Genomic DNA, 24,562 nt, shown 5'->3' on the forward strand with positions numbered 1-24,562 from the left:
AGTCGTGAAGAATTATTGCAAACAACTGGTGACCAAAACCGCAAGTCCCCTATCAACAAATGCGGTTAAATATTCTGGAGGGAATTAATTAAATAGATTTCTGTTGTGAAATAAAATTACATTATTATATATTATACAACCATGTATTTTTTCTTTTGATTAATAGATGGTCATTGAATTTTCAAACAATTTTGTTAATTCTTCAACTCCAACTGGTCTTGGAGAAAGTTTAGTCACTCTATGTTGTGGTAAGGTACCTTGAACTAATGCTGGAATATCATCCTTTGTATAATTGACTAATTATTATTATTAGCGTTAAAGAAAGGGTTAATTAGATTTTGAAATCCTGATAACTTGTTTGTTTCAACATTTCACTTACTAGCTTTTAATCCATCAGGAATCTTTAATCTCTTCATTAATTTTCTAATTTGATTTGATAATATTTTTCCAGCGTCTTGATCTTTAACATTATTAATATTGGCACCCATCAAACGAGCGCATTCAAGATGACGAGCTGGATTTGCACTTGCCGTAAATTCAAATACTGCTGGTGCATTTAAACAAACACTCACTATAAAAGGATTAAATAAAAAGTATAAATTAACTTTTGTTGAATTGAATTGATTCGTTGATTTGATTTAACATACTTCCATGAGGAATGATTGGATAATCAACATTATATCCTTCAGGTTTATAATCTCTGACCAAACCAGATACAGCATAACTCATACCATGACAAAGATGAACACCGGCATTACCAAAACCAATACCTGCAGAGGTAGCTGCCAACATTACCTGTGATCTAGCATTGAGATCGGTTGGGTTCTCAATAGCTGTTGGAAGATATTCATTGATCATTTCTAGTGCTTTGAGAGACCAAATATCGCTGATTGGATTCGACCCTTGGTAGGCAGGTCTGATGGGTGTGCGAGTTCTCTTGTTGTACGGGATGGCAGTGTACGACTCGAGTGCATGACAGAGCTGGTCAAAACCAGAAGCTACTGCCACGTTGGTTGGCATTGTAAATGTGTTGTGTGGATCGACAATACCAAGTGTAGGCTTGAGATTCTTGTGTGCAATGCCAGTTTTGGCCTTTAGCTCTAAAAGATCAAACACCGATACACCAGTGGTCTCTGATCCCGTGCCGGCAGTTGTTGGCACAGCGATCAGAGGCTTGACTGGGCCGGGAACAGGCTTACCCAGGCCAATAATAGGGTTGACATAATCTAAAAAGTTATCAGTGGGAAAGGTTGTGTAGAGATTGGCTGCTTTACAAGTATCAATAGTGCTACCTCCACCAACCGCTACAAACCCTTCAATTGGAATTCTAGCATTCTTTACAAATTCAATTGCCTAAAATAAAATGATTAGTTTATCAGAGGTGATCAACGTAATAGTCATCATTGATAGGTAGGGTTTGTTTGTTTGTTTGACACACATACATCTTTAAAAGATTCATCAGTTGGTTCAATTGAAATATTTGAATAGATTACAAAATTGATACCAGCCTTTTTAAGAGAATGTAATACTACAGAGACAGGTGATTCACCTCCAGTACCGGTAGTAGACATAGCCAAAAGGTGTGGATCTGCAAATACACAGACATTCTTAATCTTTAGGTCTATCAAATCCTGTCCAATTTCATGTGTACAACCAGGACCAAATTTAATGTTGGAGGTTGCCATTTCAAAGGCATATTCAGTCTGTGACGGTTCAACGATGATTCCACTACTGTATCTTCTAGTGGCTCTATTGTCGCTACTCCACGACCCAAACTTTTGAATCAAATCCATATCATGTCTTATACTTGATACTGATGCATTGTTGTATACTGATCTATTGTATGAAGAGGTAGAAGAAGATGAGGATGGTGATGGAGAAGAGAGTATTGCATTGGATGTCGAAGTTGAGATGAATACAGGTGACACATGATTAGTCTGTAGTGACTGCGAAGGAGGATTAGAGCATTGTGCAATAGGAGTACCGTGACAGGGACATGTACTACCCCACTGATGCAACGATTGATACAACCCTATAACATTCTCACTATTCTTTACTAATTGGTTCTTTAGACTTCTAATAATCATTTTATTATTAATATAACTCTACTTGTTCTCTTTTGATTAAATTGAAAAAAATAAATTATTAAATGACAAGTCTGGTCACCTGACCTTCACACTTTCTTTATAATATCTATTTATTTTTACCCTTTTTATTAAAATATTAATATCTGAAGATGACGTGGAGTGCAAAATAACATAATAATAATAAAATTATATTAATTAATTAATTATATGTATGTTACATTATTATACACATATTATAACATATTTAAGGTTATATTTCTACCAAACTCTATCATATCTTGGGCCAGAATAATAATAAGATAAAGATGATAGTTGTTTGGGATGCTTTGGAATCAACCAACCTTTTGTGGATCATCTGACAGGGTTCTAGACACACCCCCACTGAAACCCAAGTCAGCTGTCACTTTTTTTAACACACTAACTGCAAAGCAACTCAATCTCGATTGATTCAAAATTTTTTTTTTTTTCGAGCTCAAAGACAACTAGAACAAATAATAATTATTATTAATCATTCAGTAGTAACTCCAACCACAGACTCGCATCAAGTACAAGTGGTTTTGTATCAACACTTTGTGTATTTATATAAATATATATATTTTTAAAGCAACGATCATCACCTCATCTCACCTCACCTCAACTGTACCATCTCGATTAGTTTATTTATCGGCGATAGAGTTTAAAAGAGATAGAATAGATAGGTAGTATTTAGAAGGAGAGATATAGACGATTGATTACATATATAAGCGCTAGCTATGGAAGAGGGTGAAGTTTTCAAATTGCCAGATGGCATAAAGGACCCTGCTACAGAGTTTGATCTACTCGAGAGTCTTGGTAGAGGTTCGTTTGGTGCCGTCTACAAGGCACGACACAAAAAGACAGGTCACATTGTAGCAATCAAGTTGGTACCTGTCAACGAAGACTTTCAAGAGATTCTAAAGGAAATCAATATAATGAAACAATGTAGATCTAAATATGTTGTACAATACTATGGAAATTATTTTAAAGAAGATACTTGTTGGGTAAGTCAACAAACATGTCAAGAATAGAAGATGAATCTAGTCTCTTATTCTCTCTCTCTTATACCTCCTACTTCTTATCTATCTATATTTAGATTATTATGGAATATTGTGCTATGGGATCGGTTAGTGATATGATGAATGTTACAAATCAAATTTTGAATGAAGAACAAATTGCATTGGTTTGTTACAGTGTATTAAAAGGTTTATTCTATCTACACAAGAATAGTAAGATTCATAGAGACATTAAACCAGGTAACATCTTGGTCAATGAACATGGTGAATGTAAATTAGCTGGTATGTAATTAAAAAAGAAAAGAGAGAGAGATCAGTTGAGATCTAGACATAGCTCGACTTATTGTCTTTTGTTTTATTTTTGTGTGTAGATTTTGGTGTAAGTGGACAATTGAGTGAAAGAACGAGAAAGAGAAATACGGTGATTGGTACACCCTTTTTTTTGGCACCAGAGGTCATTCAAGAGGTTGGTTATGACTCCAAGGCAGATATATGGGCTTTGGGCATTAGCGCAATCGAGATGGCAGAGTTTAATCCACCCTACCATGACTTGCATCCAATGCGTGTCTTGTTTATGATTCCAACGGCAGAGCCACCCAAACTCAAGGAGAATGGAAAGTGGTCGGCCGAGTTTAGCGATTTTATCAACGTGTGTCTCAAAAAGGACCAGACCCAGAGACCCACCGCCAAGGACCTCCTCAAACACGCCTTTTTCGAGAAAAAGGTCAAGGGTACGTACGTCATGTCGACCCTGACCGACTCGGCCGACCTCATCATCGAGCGTCTCGGCGGACGTGAGCAGGCTCTCAAGGTCGCCGCCGAGCGCAAGGCAAAGCAGTCGGGCGAGCCGTTTGAATTCACGCAGAGCTCTTCGATCAGTCCAATGAACTCGGACGACGAGGAAGACCTCTTGGAACAAAACAACAAAAAGCACAACGAGGAGCAAAAGAACAGAGGTTCGGCCAACTCGTCGCCATCACCCTATGTCAACAAAAATGTTTCAAACATCTCTCAACCAAGTGGACGTCCACTTTCTCAACCACCTTCCTACAACAACAACAATAATAATAGTAATAGTAACTACAGTCCCAATCAAAGACCATTGTCTCAACCACCACCACAATCAAACAACAACAATGATTTGAATGAATTGGATTCATTATTAAATGGAATTATTTTATCTGGTAACAATAATAATGGTAATAATAATGGTAATAATAATAATAATGGTGGTAGAGCAATCAGTCAATCATTAAATGTACAACAACAATATCAACAACAATCATCGTCTCCAAATCAACAACAACAACAACAACAATATCAACCACCAAGATTTTCAAATTCAACAGGCAATTTGGGACAATTATATAATGATAATAATAATAATAATAATAGTAAATCACCATCTGCTTTTTCATCTCCATCACTCTCACATATTCAACAACAACAACAATATCAACAACAACAATCATCACCATCTTCATCTGCCGAATCATCACCTGTACTCCCAAGCAATAATTTTTCACGACAATTGTCTCATAATAGTTTTATGAATATCTCAAACACACCGAATCGTGGTACTACCAGCAACACTAGCAACAAGGCACCAGTCTCTGAACTCGACGATCTATTAGAGGAGATGCTCAACCCAGCCTTTGGCTCAAAGCGTGGAATCACTCCTATTAGCTCGCCATCGCAATCCCGTAGATTCAACACGGCCACTCCCCCCGTCCCCGCCGTCATCCGTACCAGCAGTGTCTGGACGGGCATCAGTGCCGGTGGATGTGCCAACCACCACACATGGCGTAACAACCCACAATTTTTGTTGCGTGTCGAGTCGCGCACCTCGCTCACCATTACGCTCCAACAACACGCCTCCAACAATGTCTTCCACATTGGCTTTTACGTTGCACGTGCCAATCCTACACAACCAGAGCGCAAGTTGCTCCAACTAGCTCGCGACAACTTGGTTCCAGGCGTGGACAACTCGTTTTTGCGTAGTTCCAAGGTATCGAACCGCGTCACTTTAGAGCCAGGCAACTATATCATTGTGCCAGCCACATTTGAACCAGGACAAGAGGGTGGCTTCGACCTCGAGTTGACATCAGACTCGTCCAATGACTTGCTCTCAACATCGATCACCGAGGTACTTCCGGACCGCGACTGGAGAAAGATATCAGACACTTCATTCGAGTGGCGTGGAAACTCGGCAGGTGGCAGCTTTAGTGGTAGTTCGGCTACTTGGAAGGACAATCCCAAGTTTATGTTTGAGTTGGCTGTCGGCGGACAAGTCACTACCATCCTCAGCAAGAATGACGATGTGTCGCGTGACACTTACATTGGTTTCTATGTGTTTAGAGTGGCTGACCGCAACCTTCCCTACGTCTATTTGACCGGTCCAAACCTCATCACCAAGACCAACTTTATCAACAGCAGTGAAGTCACCCATCAACACACATACGAACCAGGCATTTACATTGTCGTGCCATGTACTTATGATGCCAACCAAGAGGGTTCGTTTGCCATCTCTTGCTTTTCAGATGTGCCAATCAACCGTATTGACCTCAAGGAGAAGATTATCACCAGCAGAGGACGTTGGAGCGGCGACAGTGCCGGTGGCTGTCTCAACCACAGCACCTGGCGTTCAAACCCACAATTCTTGTTGTCCAACACGTCTGCCACTGCTCCATCGCGTATCTCGATCATCATGGATCAGACTGCCAAGGAAAGCACACTGTTACAGTTTGCTGGATTTTACGTTGCACGTGCGCCATCGGCTCAACTCGACAAGAAGCTCTACCAGATCATCCCCAAAGATCTCATTGGCAATACCGAGTTTATCAACGACTACCAAGTACACTACACATTGTCGCTCGAACCAGGTCAATCGTGTGTCGTCATCCCCTGCACGTTTGCACCCAATGTTGAAGCCGACTTTTCGATGCGTTTCATCTCTTCGCAACAGTCACTCGCCATGCGTGCATTGCCCGAGTGGCACATGCGCAAGTTTGGCGGCGAATGGCGCGGCCAGTCGTGCGGAGGCCGTTACTCCAACACCAGCTCCTCTTGGACACTCAATCCAAGATTCAATTTTAACGTATGGCAACGTGGCGGCATCCCATCGCGTTATACCATTGTATTAAATCAATCAGACAAGCCAACAAACCACGGCATCGGTTTCTACTACTTTAAGATCTTCCCAGATGGAAATCTCAAGGAATTGGTGTGCAAGAGTGGCTTTGTCTCTGGCAAAGAGGTTGTCGTTGAGGGTTCGGCCAATGAAACTATTCAAGGTGCCGTTCTACCTGCCACCTTTGAACCAGGAATTCCAGATAATTTTACCCTAGTCATTTACAGTGAAAGAGATTTTGATCAAAATTAATAATCAAATCAAAAATATATATACACAGCAATAATACCCTACCCCAACCAATAATAATATATCATAAAACAACTCTTAAAAAAAAATATTAATAAAATAATTGTAAAATTAGATTTTTGAAACAATCAAACCTAATGATTAATAAGTTAACGTAAATGTTGGTCTTTTATAAAAAAAAAAAAGGGTAGATATACCATGATGGAATTTATTAAATTTTGGAAATATATTGTTTCAGTTTTGTTACTATTATTATTATATTGAATAATTCAAATCAGATATGCCTTTGTTCCAAACATCTTGATTAATATTTTAATGATGTATATGGGAATGATTTGATTATAATTATTACAGGTTTTTTTGTATATGGAAAAAAATCTATATATTTGTAAGAGTTATCTTATTCTTGGACGTTTGATGACTTTTTCTTTTCTCCTGGCTAAAAATATTAATGAAAAAAAAATGGAATGTTAGTTTTGTTCTTGGATAATTTTATGATTTCAAAAAAGAATGGATGAAAGAAGGAATGATACGCAGTAATAATGATTAATTAATTTTATATGATGATTATTATGAGAATGAATGAATGAATTTATAACAATTTTTTAGATATTTTTTCGATTAAACCTAAAGAAAAAAAAGAATGGATAAAAAAAAGAGGATGATAAAGAAAAAAAAAGAATGGATAAAAAAAAAGAGGATGATAAAGAAAAAAAAAGAATGGATAAAGAAAAAGGATGGATAAAAAAGAATGAATAAAAAAAGAATGGATAAAAAAAATAAGAGATTATTAAAAAAAAGAAAAAAAAAAAAAGGTGGAGAAAAATAGGTTTATGACGATTAATATTAAAAAAGTCGGGAATGTTTACAAAAAGGCAAAAGACTAAAAATACAATGGCTATGATTGTTGATTAGATTACCTTTAGGTTCTTGATTGATTCTCCGACAGTCAAGACTCTGAGGGAGTTGGTCTTGCCTGGAACACCTTCCATGACACCAGAAACAATGACGACTCTGCTACCAGAACGGCAGTAACCCTTCTTCATGGCATATTCGAGGACATATTCTACAAGCTTATCGGTACCGACCAAGGAGTCAACCAAGAGTGGGATGGTTCCACGAGTGGACATCAAGTGCTTAACAGTGTGTTCCCAAGAGGTGACGGCAACAATTGGAATGGGTGGTCTGTACTTGCTGACGAGTCTGGTAGTCAAACCGGTTTCAGTCAATGTAATAATCAAATCAGCCTTCAAGTCAATAGCAGTGGCAACAGCGTATGAAGCAACAGTTTCAGCTAATACAGATGAAAATAAATAGGAAAATAGATTGATTGTTATAATTAGTACAATGGAATGAAGGGTTGAGTTTCCTTTTTTTTTTTTTTTTTTTTTGTATATATGACATACCAACAGAGATTGGTTTGGTAGTGTGAATCTTCAAGGCAGCAAAAAGAGTATGATAATCGGTACTGGATTCGACAAGTTCGGCTTCTCTGCAAATCTTGGCCATGATATCGACGGCTTCGAGTGGGTAATCACCAGAGGCGGTTTCACCTGAAAGCATAACACAATCGGTACCATCCAAAACGGCATTAGCAACATCAGTGCATTCAGCTCTGGTTGGTCTTGGAGCCTTAATCATAGATTCCAACATTTGAGTGGCAGTAATAACTGGCTTTCCAACTATTGAAATAAAAATAAAGAAAGAAAGATATTGTCAGAATGATACGCATATACAATGGATTTGATTTGTTTAACTTACCAGCATTACACTTTGAGACCATCATCTTTTGAGCGATAAAGATCTTTTCCATATTAACTTCGACACCGAGATCACCTCTGGCAACCATAATACCGTCAGAGGCATCGAGAATATCGTTAAAGTTGATGATACCTTCTTCGTTTTCAATCTTACTGATGATTTGGATGGTGGCACCCTTTTCACCCAAAATACCACGGATTTCATTGACGTCTTCAGCCTTTCTAATAAAAGAGGCAGCGACGAAATCAACCTTTTGTTCAACACCAAACTTGAGATCCTCAATATCCTTTTCAGCAACAGCTGGCAATGTGACGATTGCTCCTGGTAAATGAACGTTCTTCTTTTCTCCGAGCTTTGAGTTGTTATTAACCTTACACTTGAGGAAACTAAGGAAGATAAAAAGTATAAGTTATATATGTATATATATGATCATAGTGAATTGGTTTAAACTTACCCCTTTTCCTTATTAACTTCCAAAATTGAGAATGAAATGACACCATCAGCAATTAAAAGGTGTCCACCAACCTTGACAGAGTCAATCAAACCCTTATAATCGACGGAAATTCTTTGTTTGTTACCCTATAGAGAGATTAGTGTTTAAAGTATAAATGTTAGTTTGACATTTTGATGTGATATAAAGATCTTGTATTCAAACATACTGGAAGGGCAGTATTGGTATCGACTATAATTTCAGTTTCAGCTGGCAAATCGATTGGTTCGCCACCTTCTAATAAACCGGTACGGATTTCTGGACCCTTGGTATCCAACATGACGGCACAGTCCTTGCCGGTAATCTTGACGGCTTCTCTGAGGTTCTTGATGACTTGAGCATGGTATTCATGAGTTCCATGTGAAAAGTTACAACGACAAACGCTCATACCAGTTTCAATTAATTTGACCAACATTTCGACAGACATTGTCTTTGGACCAATGGTACATACAATCTTTGTACGTACAAACGATTGGGTTGGTGAATCTATATTTAAACGAAGGTTACGTGATAATGTTGCCATTGTTTTCTAATTCTAGAATATTATAATTATAATTGATAATATTTGATTGATGGGTAAGTAAATTAAATAAATAAATAAGAGAAAGAGACTGCTCGTTTATGTATAGCTATATAGATGTATTTTAAAAAGACAACAAAAAAATAAAGGTATGATAATGATAATGATATGATGATGATGATGATGATGATGTTGCTTATTCTTAAATAAATTAGTGGAGAAGAGAAAGATGGTTTCCTTAAAATTGAATTAAAAACTAACTCTCTTTTTTTTTTTTTAATTATAAATGAAAAGAGATAGGATAGAAATGAAACGAAATGTATATATATAAATATAGAGAAAAAGTAAAATAATAAATGGCTGAGAGAAAACTAGGGCAGTAGTCATCGTGTGTCGACACACCACTACCTACCACCCTACACCGGGTGTTGTTGTTAATGCCAGGTTATCTTAATGATATTTGTGTAGTAGTCGGGTATGACGATCGTCGTGGTCGTCGCCGGGGTTACTCAACTTGTCGGTCTATCTCCCATATGCAACAGAAGGTATGACGGTCCATCCCAACACCCCCCCGACAACCAGCCATATATACCGTCAACATTAACATTAGACACAATTATGGTAACATGACTGATGATGATAAATAACAACACTAAAAATAATCTATGCCTTGTCTTTTTTTTTTTTTTTTTTCTCTCTACCTCTCTACCTAATCTTATTATTATGACGAAACCTACTATTACTATCTTTGATTATTATCTTGTTGCAGTCAATGCGCATACCAGAACTATGAACAGAGAGTGAGGTGAACAAACACACAGGCTGAAAAAATAAAAAAAAATTAAAAAAAAACAAAAAAAAACAATTCCTCACAAAAAAATTTTCTCACTTTCTTGCAACCCATGTGTTGGGACGTGAAACTTTCTCTGGTTGGCTCAACAACACCCGAGTGTTCTTCGTCTGCTGCAAGACGAAGATCTTTACACAGTATCAATACTGCAGTGTATGATACCCCCCCTTTTACTCGGTTTTAGTAGTATTTATAGAGTTAATATTAATACATGTATTTATTAATACAACACTACACTATTCCTATTATTATTCCTCATCGATAAGTCGACTTGGCTACACCTACACTCATAATATCACAAAGTAACCTTAGATCTATCATGATATCATCAACTATATATATACATATATATATGTATATATAGTTTGAGGTAGAGAAACAGACAGACAGATAGACAGATAGACAGAGAGAGAGATTAATCTGATTTAGTATTTCTATTTTAGAGGAAGAGGTTTCTTCTACAAGTTCATTTTGAGAGACATAATAATAATGACTTTAAAAAAAGTTTATATATTCAAATAATATGTAGGTTTTATTTTAAAATAATATTATTAAATCTAGATAGGGTATATAAATATAAATACTAGTTTTGAGGGGGATGGATGGGTATTCAAGATCATTTAACCATTTTCCTTTACCTTATAATTATTATTATTATTATTTATTATTTTAATAATGGAATGTCCATCCAACTATAGAAGTATTGGAAGAGGAAGAAGAAGAAGAAGAAGAAGAAGAGGAGGGAGACTTTAAATTGGGCATTAGATTCCCAGAAGATGTTCCAATCAACATTAGATACCAAATTGTTAATATTTTCAACTATTGTTCGGATATGATCGATCCTCCAGCTGATTTACCACTACTGGATGTCGAACCATATTATAATGCTGATACACATACATGGGATGACGACAGTTTCATGATATTTAAAAGTTACAGGGTTGAATTTGCCCTTGTTTCAATGATTCAAATGATTCATGGTAGGTTTCCAAAACATCGATATGATATAAATTGATGAATGATCATTGAGACACAATTTATTTATTTATTTATTAAATTACTCCAATCAATCAATCGATCAATCAATCAATCAATCAATCAATCAATTGATATTTTAGGATTTAGATTCTCCAACAACAAACATTCAACCTTTGCTATATTAATTGGTGATAGTTGGCAATTATATTTGAACAACAATTCCATTACCTCCTCCTCCTCCTCCTCCTCCTCCTCCTCCTCCTCCCTCCTCCTCCTCCTCCTCCTCCTCCTCCTCCTCCTCACAATGAAGGTCAACCAACCCCCTCAACATAATCAATCACTCCAATCCAAATAACCAGGCTCATTTGGACTACCTACAACCTTTTCAGGAGAAATAAATAAATAAAAGGAAATTGGATTTTTAATTAATCTGATGAACTTTGCAACTTCATCAACAAAAAGAACACATCACCTTTCAAATTGTGTTATTGTTTCTTTTTACTACCACAAATACTACTACTTGTATAAAAGTAGATAGATAGATAGATAGATAGAGATGCAAGGAACAAGAAATATACATGTAGAAAGAATAGAGAAATTCCTAAGTGATACATACTTTACAGATGTAAATCTTAGAGGAAAGATTTATCCTGTCATTGACAAGAATGCTTGTAATCTAAAGGTATCTGAAAAATGTGATAGAATCACTTTTGATGGTATGTTGTATAGATTTACAAGCTAGCTAGCTAGAGTGCTAGTATAGTATGCTTGCAATTTACATTTTATTTACTTTGTCTCTTTACTTTTTTTTTTGTTTTTTTCCTTTTAGAATCACAATCATTAAAATATGAAAGTTGTAAAGTAGGAAAAGTATTTGGACCAAGTTGGAGTAGTTTTTGGTTTCAAGTATCGATTGATGTACCACAGTCAATGAAGGGAGAGGAAGTACACTTTTTGTGGAACTCTAGCTCAGAGGCATTGATTTGGCGTGACGGTGCTCCTATTCAGGGCCTGACCGGTGGCACTTGGGTGGACAAGCGTATCGAATACAAATTGTTTGATGTGGCCGAGGGAGGTGAGCATGTCGAGTTGGTCATTGAGATGGCGTGCAATGGGATGTTTGGTGTTGGCAGGGACGGGTTGATCAATGCTTGCGACCCCACCAAGACATTCACATTGGTGCAATGCGAGATTGGTGTGTTTGATCGTGACGCATACACACTCTTTACCTATTTGACAATGTTGCATGATGTTGCCAAGAATAATACGTCCAACACATATAATCCTCAACCGACCAACACTAATCCTTCGATGACCGAGTTTACGCAGCGCGCCAACCAAGCACTGCGACTTGCCAACGACCTCATCAACCAGGTCGATGTGGACGACCGTACTACTTTCAAGCCGGCGATCGAGCGTGCACAAAAGGAGTTCTTTGAGCAAGCCAACGGCGACGGGTGCCATGGGGTGTCGGCAATAGGACACTGTCACATTGACGTGGCGTGGTTGTGGCCATACGCAGAGACCAAGCGCAAGTGTGCACGTTCGTTTGCGACACAGCTGCTCTACATGGACTATTATCGCGACTACAAGTTTGTGCAGTCACAAGCACAGCTCTACTCGTGGACCAAGCAGCTCTATCCACAGCTGTATGCACGTATGCTGGTGATGGCATCCAAGGGGCAGTGGGTGACTACAGGTGGCACATGGGTCGAGATGGACGGCAACCTTCCGGGCGGCGAGAGCTTTGTGCGTCAGTTCTTGCACGGTCAGCGATTCTTCAAGTCTGAGTTTGGACAGTACTGCACCGAGTTTTGGTTGCCCGACACATTTGGCTATTCAGGCCAGCTGCCACAGGTCGTACGCCACGCAGGCATCTCCAACTTTATCACGCAGAAGTTGTCGTGGAACAATATCAACAAGTTCCCACACTCGACGTTTATCTGGGAGGGTATTGACGGTAGTCGCGTGCTCACTCACTTCCCACCAGCCAACACGTACAACTCGGCTGCCGATGTCAAGGAAGTGCAAATGTGCGAGTCAAATCACAAGAACAACGATGTTTCCAACAATAGTTTGATGATCTATGGTCATGGAGATGGTGGTGGTGGACCCAACATTGAGATGATTGAGCGATTGTCACGCCTTTCTGACACGAATGGTATCCCACAGGTAAAGTTGCAATCGCCCGCCGAATTTTTCAAAGTCATTGAAAAGGACAAGGACAGACTACCCGTATGGATTGGCGAGTTGTACTTTGAACTGCATCGTGGTACCTACACAACACAGGCCAACTGTAAAAAGGGTAATAGAAAGTGTGAGCAGTTGTTGCATGACGTCGAAGCGTTGTCGACTATCCTCGACCTACACAAGGTTGAAGGGTTCCAATACCCACGTCTCAAAGAGCTCTGGGAACTGCTACTTCTCAACCAGTTCCACGATGTCCTCCCAGGTTCTTCGATCGGCATGGTCTACAAGGACGCCGCCGAACACCACGGACACATCCAACAACAAGTATACGACATTATTAAAAAGACAATGGCACATTTGGTAGGAGGCAATGTTAGTGGTGAACACCAAGAACACTCAGTTGCTGGTGACGACGATGCATTTGACTTGGTCGTATTCAATCCCTCACCATTTGATTGTGAGAAGATTATCGAGTTACCAGACCACTTTGAATCACCACAAAAGTCAATCAATGGACACCCATTGGCAGCCATCAAAGTGCCAAGCTATGGATTTGTACGTGTCAACCAAGCCACCTTTTCAAAGTCAATGGAGAACATTGCCTTTGCACGTGTCAATGGAGATGGATCGGTTGCACTCGAGAACCCATTCCTCCAAGTACTTGTTACCAAGGAGGGTGCCATCTCTTCGATTGTCGATCGTCGTGTTAATCGTCAAGTCATCGATGCCAATGAAAAGGTGCTCGGTGGTATAGGCAACCGTTTCGTTTTGTATGATGATCAATGCCTCTTTTGGGATGCATGGGATGTAGAGATTTACAGCCAGAACAAGTACAAAGTGTTGGGTGGTGCAGAGGGTGGTGCAAAAATCATCGAGAATGGACCATACCGCGTGGCCATTGAATTTAGCTACCCACAACTCACCAGCAAATCGAGTATCAAGCAGATCATCTACCTCTCCAACAACAGTCCACGTATTGATTTTGAGACAGTGGTCGAGTGGCACGAGAATAGAAAGATGTTAAAGGTCGAGTTCCCAACGACCATCCGTGCAATGAACTGCAAGTACGATATCCAATTTGGACATGTCGAGCGTCCAACACACAAAAATACAACATGGGATGTCGCCAAGTTTGAAGTGTGTGGACATAAATGGGCCGATCTCTCCGAGTATGGATACGGTGTCGCTCTGCTCAACGACTGCAAGTACGGTTACTCTGTCAGCGGTGGTGTCATGCGTCTCTCGCTTTTGCGTTCGGCCAAGTCACCCGATGACGAGGCTGATATGGGTACACACCGCTTCACCTACTCGCTGTTGCCTCACACTGGTGATCTCCAGCAAAGTGGTGTCATTACCGAGGGGTATGCCCTCAACACCCAGTTCCACACTGTACAGGTTCCAAGCACACCCGTTTCACTCCAAGAGCTGCCATTCAACCTCCCAACACTCCAATCGTTTGTTAGAGTCAATTGCGCCATTAGCAATAGTCTTGCATCGACCACCTCACCCACTCTTCCACCCTCACCAACTCTTCTTCAACCACCACCCCTACTCACATCATCAGTCATTATCGAGACACTCAAGAAATGCGAGGAGGGTGATGGTTACATTATCCGTGTCTACGAGTCATTTGGTGGAAAGACAAACTATTCATTCAACTTTTGTCCATCTGCCAACATTTCCACCATTGTCCCAGTCAATGGTTTGGAGGAGGAATTAAAGGATGAAAGATCCTACAAACCAGGTGAATCAATTCCAATTAATCCATTCCAAATCCAATCTTTTAAATTGGTTTAAACAAATAAGAATTAAATAAATCCAATTGTTAAAGTCCTAATGGTAGGTTTCAAATAATATTTATTCACACTAGTGTTGCCCTGAGAGATGACTACATCCACATCTCACAAAACCACCTCCTATTCTTGAATTTTCATCTAAACGAACTGCATTCATAGACAGTACATTTGTATGGAAATATTGATCTGAAGGAATGAATCCCGTTGAGTTCAAAAAATGGATTCATAATGTTCTCTTGTTCATTGGTGATGGTTTCTTCAATATTCTCTTGTTGTTGGATAATATTCTCTTTTTCATTGGCGATGGTTTCTTCAATAATATTCTCTTCCTCTTCATGGTCGATGACGGTCTCCAGTTCTTCATCTTCGTCAAAAAAATTCACTTGCTGTTCATCAGCGATAGTCTCTTCAATAATATTCTCTCGTTGTTCATTGGAGATGGTTCCTTCGCTAACATTCTCTTCATATGGAGACCTTGGTGAATTTTCTGTTGGCTGATAGAAAACTGGGGGGAGCAAGTCTTGACTTGCCCCCTTGGAATTCTTCAATTGCGAGAGCTCAGATTCGAATAGATCCAGTTTTCTTTTAAATTTGTTGTTTTCTAATAAAAGATATCATTCATTAATATTGATTGATAAATTCAATAGAATCATTTCAAACTTACCCTCTTGGAGGACAAAAATCAATTCTATTTAATTAGAATAAAATAAGTGATTAGTAAGAATAATAGCTGCTCATCATTAATTTTAAATGGTGTGTCTTACGAAGATTGGTTGTAGGATCATTCTTTTTCATTGAGAGAAGGTATTTATGAACAGAGTTTCTTTTGAAAGCGTCAATGATAAATCTGGCTTTGTATGGCTGTTCCTCTAAGCAATCGCGACTATGATCCTTTTGCTCATCTGAAAGATCAGAATCAAAGATGATTTTGAGAGCTTGATCAACAAATTCATCCATTTGCTTGTTATATCTATAGTTATTCAACAGAAAAAGAACTTGATAATGAATGGCCACACATACTCTTTAAATACTACCAAAAATAAAATAATGAATTTGGTTGAGATTTATATTTATATATTTCGTAGTAGGCTGGAGCCTGTTCCTCGTACTCAGATTTATCAAAAACTTTTAATTAGATAAGAAAATTAAAAAAAGTTTAAAGTAAAGTACGAGCATCGCTCAAGTCCCCATTTTCCACATTTTTTAAAAGATAATAAAGAATAAAATTATAAAGATTTTATTTAATCTTTTTAGATCCGTGTCTTGTATACTAGTCAGTTGGTGGAAAAAACAAACTATTCACTCAACTTTTGTCCATCTGCACCATTGTCGCAGTCAATGGTTTGGAAGAGGAATTAAATGATGAAAGATCCTTTTAACCAGGTGAATCTATTCCAATTGACCCATACCAAATTCAATCTTTTAACTAGTTGGATTTATTTTATTTGATACTTAATTTTTATTAAAAAAACAAAATTATTTGTATACTATTTAAGATGATTTCTTGAGATCCTATCTACATATATTTTTTTTATTTGAATGAGAAACAAAAAAGAAATTTCTAAAACAAAATTGATAACCTCTCACTCTCACTGTAACTATACATTAAATTTAATATTTTTTTAATATTAGAATAATAATATTTCCATAAAATATATTTTATTTATTATTTGTAAACCTGAGTACCGATTTTGAAGAGGATGAAAATTTTCAATTGAGCAATAGATTCCCTGATGGTATTCCAATCAAATCAAGATACCATTTGGTCAATGTTTTTTACTCGTGTTTAAAGTTGACAACTCCCCCCAATGAATTGGAACTTAATGTTGTCAATCATTATCATCCAACTAGAAGTCCAAGGGATCACACGGTGATGAATTTAAAAAACCCCATCATGTTCTTTGCTCTATTGTTTTTAATTGAAAGACAACATGGTAAGACATCTATCAAATCGATTCAAGATCAATAGTTTATTAAATATATATTATAAATTCCATCTCCTGATAGGATACACATTCACCAACAACCCTGGTATAATTGTTTTTTTTGGTTCCAAACAATTATCCACTTTCATTGCACAACCATTCCCCACTACCTCAAACTCAACCAATAATAAATTAGTTAATTTTAATTCAAAATGAATCCTGTAATGATGATGGTTTAAATAAATAAGTAAATTGATTTCTCTATTTTGCCTCTTTCATTTATTCATCTCTTCAATTATTCTTAATTTGCCTACCAAAGCCTTTTTACTACAACCTTCAGTTCTATTCCCGTGTAAATACTTTTCAATGTCAATGAAACCATGACTACAAGCCACATCCATTGATGCTTACATGTCTTCCCAGTCGAGTTTTAGACTTTGATAGAGTCTTTATCATCTTTATTCCAGAGATGCTCTTGTGAAGTTGCAAAGTGTGATTAGCTTTCACTTGGGTACTCTTTTTCTGATTTACAAGTCACCAATAAACAAATGAGATCCATATTATCATCGATCATATTGACTATCATCAATAGAATATTTGATATTCTAGATTTAAATCTTTTGGTTGTTTATTTGTAAATCTCGTCTTGTTCTATTCTATGATTCTATTATTATTTATTTTAATCATCACTTTCATCACCACTTGATTCTTCTTCGGATTCTGATTCTTCCTCTTCTTCCTCTTCTTCCTCTTCCTCGTCATCATCTTCTTCGTCCTCTTCTTCATCGTCAGATTCTTCTTCAGCATCTCTTAACCAAGTTAAGAAATCTGCACATAATGAAAGATATTCTTTACTTTCTTCATCGTCATCTCCATCCAATTCATCTGCCCAACTGAGGATAGCTTCTTCGGCCAAAACCTCCTTGTCATGGAGTGAATGTAAAACGTATTTGAACAATGGTTTGATGACATCGTCTTCATCGCAAAGATCCTGAATCTTGAAAATAAAATCGACATGTACATCTTGATCTTCAGAGAGGAATTTCTGAAGGACAGCAGCCAAATGGGCAATTCTAGACTTGAGAGCGACTACATGTTCATTGAGTGACATGGTTGATCTGTTTGGTACATTGAGTACGGCACGCAAAACAGCGGCAGAAGTGTCAAGGAAATCACGATCAAAAGCAAACTTGAGACTGTTAACTTCGAGTGAGATATTGTCAGTGTTGTGCTTCTCGGAAATACCTCTACGAACAGTGGAAGCCACTTCACGATAGAATTTGGCGTGGTCAGTCTCTGGATCCTTCTTTCCTCCAATGGGTGGTTTGTCGACGCTGCTGTCAGAGTCAGTGTCGGTGTCCCCTTGGTTATCGTCCGACGAGTCATTGTCGGTTTGTACTGGGTTGCCGGCAGCATCGACGGCATTGTTGCGTGGAACGAGCTCGTTGAATGGGCCGTTTGCAAGTGTCCAGCGACGTCCCTTTCCGCCCATACCAAGTGTGGTCATTACCTCGGTTGGCTCGCCATCATAGTCGTCGTCGTCGTCGGCACCTGGCTGTTGCATGGTGATCTTGGTGAATGGCTCAATGAATGCATTCTCACCAATCACAACGCCAAACGACACGATCGATCCCTCGGATACGGTAGCGTTGGCCTTGATGACGGCACGCTCGCAGATGATCGACTTTGTGACAGTGGCATTGTCTTCAATGACAACACCATCCCACAAGTAGGCGCCGTGGATCTTTACATTGTTGCCAATCTTGACGTTACGTCCAATGATGCTGTGTGACACGACGGTTCCATCGCCAATCTCAGTGTCCTTTCCAATGACGGTCTCCTCACCAACGACGCAATCGTGAAAGATCACCTTTCTCTCCTTGTAAATCATCTGTCGCGATAACGTATATGTTGTGTTGCACATGAAATTGTTGTCGGGCACCATTGGGAATGTCCATCTGTGAATGATATCTTTGCTCACCGAATGATAGGTACGCAAGTCCTTTACTCTTGCTGCATACTCTCCTTGCAATACATAGGTAGACATCTTATAATCCAAAATCTCAGATGCCATAATCTGATGAATGAAATCTTTTCTAATATCTCCAAAATCAAAATTATCACTAAATAATGCCAATACCTAGGTTAACCAGACACAAATATATAAGTAAAATGATAAGATTGTTGTGATTATGAGTGTTATTACATACCTCTGGTGAACAAATATCAATATGACAATCAATTAAATCATAACGAAGCTGAATGGATGGATTCTTGGTAAATAATTCACTTGGCAATCTAATGTTCTTCTTCTTTGGTGAGTTTTCATAATGTACCAATTGAGCAGTATCTCTATTGAATCCAACTACAATGTCATCTTGTTTGGATCTAGTACGATGACTTGGTGATGCTTGTTTGAATACCATTGTCATCAGTACACTCTTATCTTTTTCTCTTCTTTCCCTATATATATATATAATTTTAGAATGAATCAAGTGTGTGAGTTGATACATGTTTGTAAGTTGATCGGATAATAAATATCATACTTGTGTACTTTGAGTGCATTTGAAATATTCATATTTGAAACAACGTCACCAGAGATGAGGACAAAGTCTGATTGGATAATATTGTAAGAGTAGATGTTACGAAGTGCGTCACCGGTAGACTTGCTATTCTTGTCAATGACAGCTTCGACCTTGACACCCGGTAACTTTGACCATCTCGAAGTCTCTATATATTTCTTGATTTGATCGGCATGTGCACAACAGAGTACAAAGATTTGTTGTACACCTCCACTTGCAAGTAACTCTAATGTATAATCCAAAAGTGGGATATTGACTAATGGTAATAATGTCTAGATCAAATTGAATAGATAATAATATAACATAGATAGTTGTGTGAGTAAGTGTCCTCCTCTTCTTGTTGTTCGTCTATCCTTCATATATCGTCACACATACTCTTGGTCTTTCTAAAGTAATAGGAGAGAATCTTCTATCAAAACTATCACCAAGAACGATACCTTGGAGGACCTCTTCTCTTTGTTCGTTTGATCCTTTCTTTTGTTCTTTCTTTTTTGTATCTTCTTTTGCCATTCTCTTATCTATCCTGTATAGATACAATCGTATATATATAAATATAAATATGTAAATGATCAGACACCGAAGTAGTACAGAATAATGAACAGAGATTTGATAGGCCGACACACGGCAATCTTCACCAATTGCGAAATTTTGAAGTATGAGTAAAGTTTTTCCAAAGACACCAAAGTATACATTTCTTCTCTCTCTTTCAAAAAACACATATATACCATATATACTCATTGATTGATAGACTTGTATATATGACATATGGAAGGAGTGGTCATTGATGGCATATATAGAACAGATGTCATTCTTACGGCACTTTCAACACTAGCCTCCATTATTCGACCATGTTTGGGTCCATATGGTAACTACCAAATGCTAACGACTACTAGTAGTAGCAGTAGTAGTAATAAGGGTAATCTTGATGGAGAACAACAACACCAACAACAACAACAATTCACAGTTAAACTATCAAACAAAGCTGCTGAAATTTTAAAGGTATGTAATGCACTTGAACTTGAAGACAAAACAAGAGGATGATGACTAATTGAATGATCTTATGTTTAGTTGGTTAACCTAGAACACCCAGTTACAAATATTATAAAGAGAGCTGTACATTCGTTAGAGTATACGAGTTATGATGGTAGTTCATCATTGGTGATATTGATTGAGCAGGCAATGAGAGAGTTGTATGCTATCCCTCATAGTCAACTCCATCCCATCTCGATTGTATATGCAATGCAATCAATGTATGGTAGTGTCATTTCAGACACTATTTCATCACTCAAGAAACCGTTGGTCAAGCTTGCCAATGACCAAACATTCGAGACAATGACCAAACAAGAGATATTGGATACTGTATTGGATATTGACGTTAGTCTACTTTACAACAGCATCTATTCTTCGATTCATACAAAGTTAAAGGATCAAGATCAGTGTCTTGAAATAGCCACACTATGCAAAGAAACTGTCGTAAAGTTATACCCAATATCACAAACACCTCCAATAACAGTATCATACATTATGAAGAATCGGTTGGTATTACAAGACCAAGTTATCATCAACCCCATCATTTCATTAAATCCTCTAAACAAAACAGAATTGATTAATAATGGTTGGTTATTGGAATATGATAGTGGTGATCGTAGCAGCAGTAGTGGGAGTACAAGAATAATAGGTGACCAAAAGTTATTAAATGCAAAGTTTATAATGGTAACTGATTTTATTGGAGTGGAAGATGATAATCAACAAATTCAAGGTCAAGATCAACAAGATCAACAACAACAGGAAGCAACAAAACTTTCATATACTTCAACATCTGAAAGACATTTATTGGTTGAGCGTGAAAAGGAACTAATAAGAAAAAAGGTTAAATGTTTGGTTGATTTAAATGTTGATGCTATTCTAGCAAGTACTCCAATCGATCAATCTACACTAGACATGATACAAGATCAATATCCAAATACATTAATATTTCAAAATATCCCTCGCCAAACTTTAAATGTTATTTCAAGATCTTCTGGAATTAAATTAATTACTTCTATATCCCAATTGGAACAACAACTTCAACAACAACAACAACAACAACAACAACAACAACAACAACAACAACAAACAAACAATCAAAATACAACTACAACTACAACTACAAATCCATTTATTGGTATTATTGATACAATACAATTAACAAAAGGACAATCAGAAGTAAAATATAAAGCAAGGTTTCAAGGATTGAAAGAATGTAAATATACAATGGTTAGTGCTATTATTTGTGCAACTAGTTCATATGTCATACAACAAAAGGTTGGATCCTTTATAACTGGTATGGGTGTTGCTAAGTGTTGTTTTGAAGACCTCTATGTCTTGCCTGGTGCATGTGCAGTCGAATTAAAATTAATGGATCGATTCAAATCGATTTCAGAGAGTAATGATGCCGATGAGGCTGAAAAGATAACTGCTGGTGTATTATATAAAAGTATTCATGCTTTGCCATCTACCATCCTCGTTAATAGTTCACTCAATACAACTGCTCCCATCTCATCGTTTTTTAAAACCAAGTCAGCAACAGGTTTAAACCTTGGAATCAATAATGGTCGAACCATTGATAAACAACAACCACATCTCTTGGATCCAATGGAAAATGGTATCATAGATGGATACAGAGGTAAACTTCAAATGTATAAAAGTTTTATAGATACTATTTGTCTGTTCCTTAAAATAGATCAAATCATTTATCCTCCATCAAAAAATATTCAACCAAAACAACCAAAACAACAACGATTGCAACAACAAAAGAAAAGAGAACATATTGAATTTCAATCACCCTCGTTCAACTTGGAATCATCAAGACAAAAACAAATGGAAATTACAAAGAAAAAGAATGAATTATTTTATAAAGATGTAAGTATTTTCTAAATGTACAGAATACTAAGTATTAGGTTGATTCGCTTATGGATTGAAATTAACATTTTCCATTTCCAATTTGTTTGTAGGAAGAAATCCAAAGAAGAAAAAAAATCGACCAAATAATGCAACAAGAAGAAGAAGATGGCTAAAAAATAAATAATCCTACTATTGTATATATATATGTGTGTTGTCGTCTTTACAATTCCAAAAGAAAGTTTATAATTATTAATTATTACTTGATGATGATGATGATTTTTAAAAAAAATTGATTTATAGGAGGAGTAGATGGTATGTGTATGTGTATGTGTTTGTTTGAAGAAGAGAGAGTTATTCTATTCATTATTATTATTATGTATCGTCGTTGTTGTTATTCTATAAATTTTTGGTTGTTCAATTCTATTTCTCTCTCTCTTTAATAAATATGATTATTATTATTATTGATTATTCTGTCGCAAATGTTAAACTTCTTTTCAGTATTATTAATATTATTATTATTATATCTAATGTGTGTTATCCAAATTGTTATTATTATGATTATTGAACAACAACCAACCAAGCAATAACTAAATAGAATAAAAGTACTGGATAAACAGCCAAAAGTCGTCTAGTTGGTGGGACAGAGTTTGCCAAGAAACCATATGATGCCCACGTTGACCAAGCCCAACAGACACCGACTATAGGTACCTTGATTAGAATATGTAATGAATGAATACGATTAATGATCCAAATGATAAATGATGATATCGTAAGTGGGAATACACAATAACCTAAAACACAAACTGACTGGAATAATGATCTATAATAATAATAATAATGAAACAAAGTCAATATCCAAAATTAGTCTCTAATTTCTAACTATATATGATGATAATCGTGTCATTCATACAAACTGCCACCCAACAACTGAGCATTGATTGTAACGAAACCAGCTCCACACCAAACTACAACAAACACCAAAGCAAAAGTAATAGCTCTTTGATTATCTTGTGCCGATGTACTCAACATGCTATACCAAAGAAAAAAGAAAGTTAGACAATGAAAGATTGATAGATAAGCTGACTCGTCGACAGTCATCGATTAATAACAATATATATATATATATATAATATACATACATTGCCATGCATAAACATAATAATAATGGTCCCCATAAATCCCCTATTTGAAATAGATTGATTGTTAATCAACTTGTTGAAAACACTCACTGCTTGTTGCTAACCATGGTTGATGGTTCTTTTTCACTGACTACTTACAATCTCTTAAAACAGCAACTGCATTACCTCGAGGTAATATAACATGATATAATTTATAACCAACTGTCTTTATATCTCTCCACTATATACATATGTATTTGATTGATTGATGATCATTGTTAGTTGTCTGGTGGTAGATCTACAACCATATGTCTCTCTATAACATACAATAGTCTGCCATACTGGCTCATCTAATGTGCTAACAAAACCACCTTCTTGTGATTGTATATCCATTCTCTCTTGTTGTATTTCTCTCTCTCTTTCTATATAAATATGTGTAAATGTACAAATAATTACAATTTCAGACACAATATATATAAAATTAAAAAAAAAAAAAAAGAAGAACAATATAATTATTTTTAAAAATTCCTACTTTTCTAAGGAAACCCAAATATGGTTGTGTAATATATATATATTAAATTAACTTTTAATCAAGAGAGAGAATATTTCAAGGTTGCCAGTACTTGTTCAGATCAATTCTAAAACCAATAGAATTCACTAATGCAGTCAGTCGATTGACTATTTTGAGATAAGATACGGTCGATTGATTGATGTATGAGCCAAATAAACTAATCTGTATATCATAACCCAATCAGAATGATGATCAAACTTGTGCACAATCGATGATAGATTGAGATAATATAATAATACAAGTAGACTTCTACAAAAAATAATTAGACAGGTAGACCAAAAATTTACGGGTCTCCTCATCCACACCCATTTTTCAAAAGAAAAGAAATTTTTTTATTTTGTTTTTTTTCAAATATCTTGAGTGTGGCTGAGCTGATCATCAAATCTTTCCCTTTTGGCTTT

At 36.9% G+C, this 24,562-nt stretch overlaps 9 protein-coding genes across 9 annotated transcripts; 4 read left to right on the forward strand and 5 right to left on the reverse strand.

Moving 5' to 3' along the window:
• Positions 1-159: 159 nt before the first annotated feature.
• adhfe1 (iron-containing alcohol dehydrogenase) lies at positions 160-2,087 on the reverse strand (the record flags this gene model as incomplete). The annotated part of the gene is made up of 4 exons (XM_004359506.1): positions 160-296; positions 380-571; positions 648-1,353; positions 1,443-2,087. The coding sequence occupies 4 exons, from the start codon at positions 2,085-2,087 to the stop codon at positions 160-162; spliced, it is 1,680 nt and encodes a 559-aa protein (XP_004359563.1).
• Positions 2,088-2,839: 752 nt separating this feature from the next.
• krsB (calpain-like cysteine protease) lies at positions 2,840-6,500 on the forward strand (the record flags this gene model as incomplete). Its single annotated transcript, XM_004359507.1, has 3 exons — positions 2,840-3,106; positions 3,199-3,400; positions 3,490-6,500. The coding sequence occupies 3 exons, from the start codon at positions 2,840-2,842 to the stop codon at positions 6,498-6,500; spliced, it is 3,480 nt and encodes a 1,159-aa protein (XP_004359564.1).
• Positions 6,501-7,089: 589 nt separating this feature from the next.
• On the reverse strand, positions 7,090-9,271 carry pyk (pyruvate kinase; the record flags this gene model as incomplete). Its single annotated transcript, XM_004359508.1, has 6 exons — positions 7,090-7,124; positions 7,474-7,791; positions 7,904-8,179; positions 8,259-8,644; positions 8,713-8,837; positions 8,918-9,271. The coding sequence occupies 6 exons, from the start codon at positions 9,269-9,271 to the stop codon at positions 7,090-7,092; spliced, it is 1,494 nt and encodes a 497-aa protein (XP_004359565.1).
• Positions 9,272-9,705: 434 nt separating this feature from the next.
• Positions 9,706-11,133, forward strand: DFA_01602 (uncharacterized protein; the record flags this gene model as incomplete). The annotated part of the gene is made up of 3 exons (XM_004359509.1): positions 9,706-9,813; positions 10,680-10,704; positions 10,817-11,133. 3 exons carry the CDS (start codon positions 9,706-9,708, stop codon positions 11,131-11,133), a joined length of 450 nt encoding a protein of 149 aa, XP_004359566.1.
• Positions 11,134-11,652: 519 nt separating this feature from the next.
• On the forward strand, positions 11,653-15,083 carry manG (alpha-mannosidase; the record flags this gene model as incomplete). Its single annotated transcript, XM_004359510.1, has 2 exons — positions 11,653-11,812; positions 11,926-15,083. The coding sequence occupies 2 exons, from the start codon at positions 11,653-11,655 to the stop codon at positions 15,081-15,083; spliced, it is 3,318 nt and encodes a 1,105-aa protein (XP_004359567.1).
• Positions 15,084-15,216: 133 nt separating this feature from the next.
• On the reverse strand, positions 15,217-16,039 carry DFA_01604 (uncharacterized protein; the record flags this gene model as incomplete). Its single annotated transcript, XM_004359511.1, has 3 exons — positions 15,217-15,683; positions 15,747-15,770; positions 15,847-16,039. 3 exons carry the CDS (start codon positions 16,037-16,039, stop codon positions 15,217-15,219), a joined length of 684 nt encoding a protein of 227 aa, XP_004359568.1.
• Positions 16,040-17,686: 1,647 nt separating this feature from the next.
• eIF2b5 (hexapeptide repeat-containing protein) lies at positions 17,687-20,099 on the reverse strand (the record flags this gene model as incomplete). The annotated part of the gene is made up of 4 exons (XM_004359512.1): positions 17,687-19,084; positions 19,218-19,470; positions 19,554-19,861; positions 19,965-20,099. The coding sequence occupies 4 exons, from the start codon at positions 20,097-20,099 to the stop codon at positions 17,687-17,689; spliced, it is 2,094 nt and encodes a 697-aa protein (XP_004359569.1).
• A 145-nt stretch (positions 20,100-20,244) lies between these two features.
• DFA_01606 (uncharacterized protein) lies at positions 20,245-22,645 on the forward strand (the record flags this gene model as incomplete). Its single annotated transcript, XM_004359513.1, has 4 exons — positions 20,245-20,273; positions 20,387-20,588; positions 20,658-22,490; positions 22,583-22,645. 4 exons carry the CDS (start codon positions 20,245-20,247, stop codon positions 22,643-22,645), a joined length of 2,127 nt encoding a protein of 708 aa, XP_004359570.1.
• Positions 22,646-23,030: 385 nt separating this feature from the next.
• Positions 23,031-24,470, reverse strand: yipf6 (Yip1 domain-containing protein; the record flags this gene model as incomplete). Its single annotated transcript, XM_004359514.1, has 6 exons — positions 23,031-23,292; positions 23,383-23,502; positions 23,612-23,654; positions 23,750-23,831; positions 23,918-24,012; positions 24,449-24,470. 6 exons carry the CDS (start codon positions 24,468-24,470, stop codon positions 23,031-23,033), a joined length of 624 nt encoding a protein of 207 aa, XP_004359571.1.
• Between the last annotated feature and the right edge of the window lie 92 nt (positions 24,471-24,562).

This window comes from Cavenderia fasciculata, assembly GCF_000203815.1.
Source record: "Cavenderia fasciculata unplaced genomic scaffold Scf_Dfasci-F-a-25c12.r2-5, whole genome shotgun sequence".
Lineage (NCBI taxonomy): Eukaryota > Evosea > Eumycetozoa > Acytosteliales > Cavenderiaceae > Cavenderia > Cavenderia fasciculata.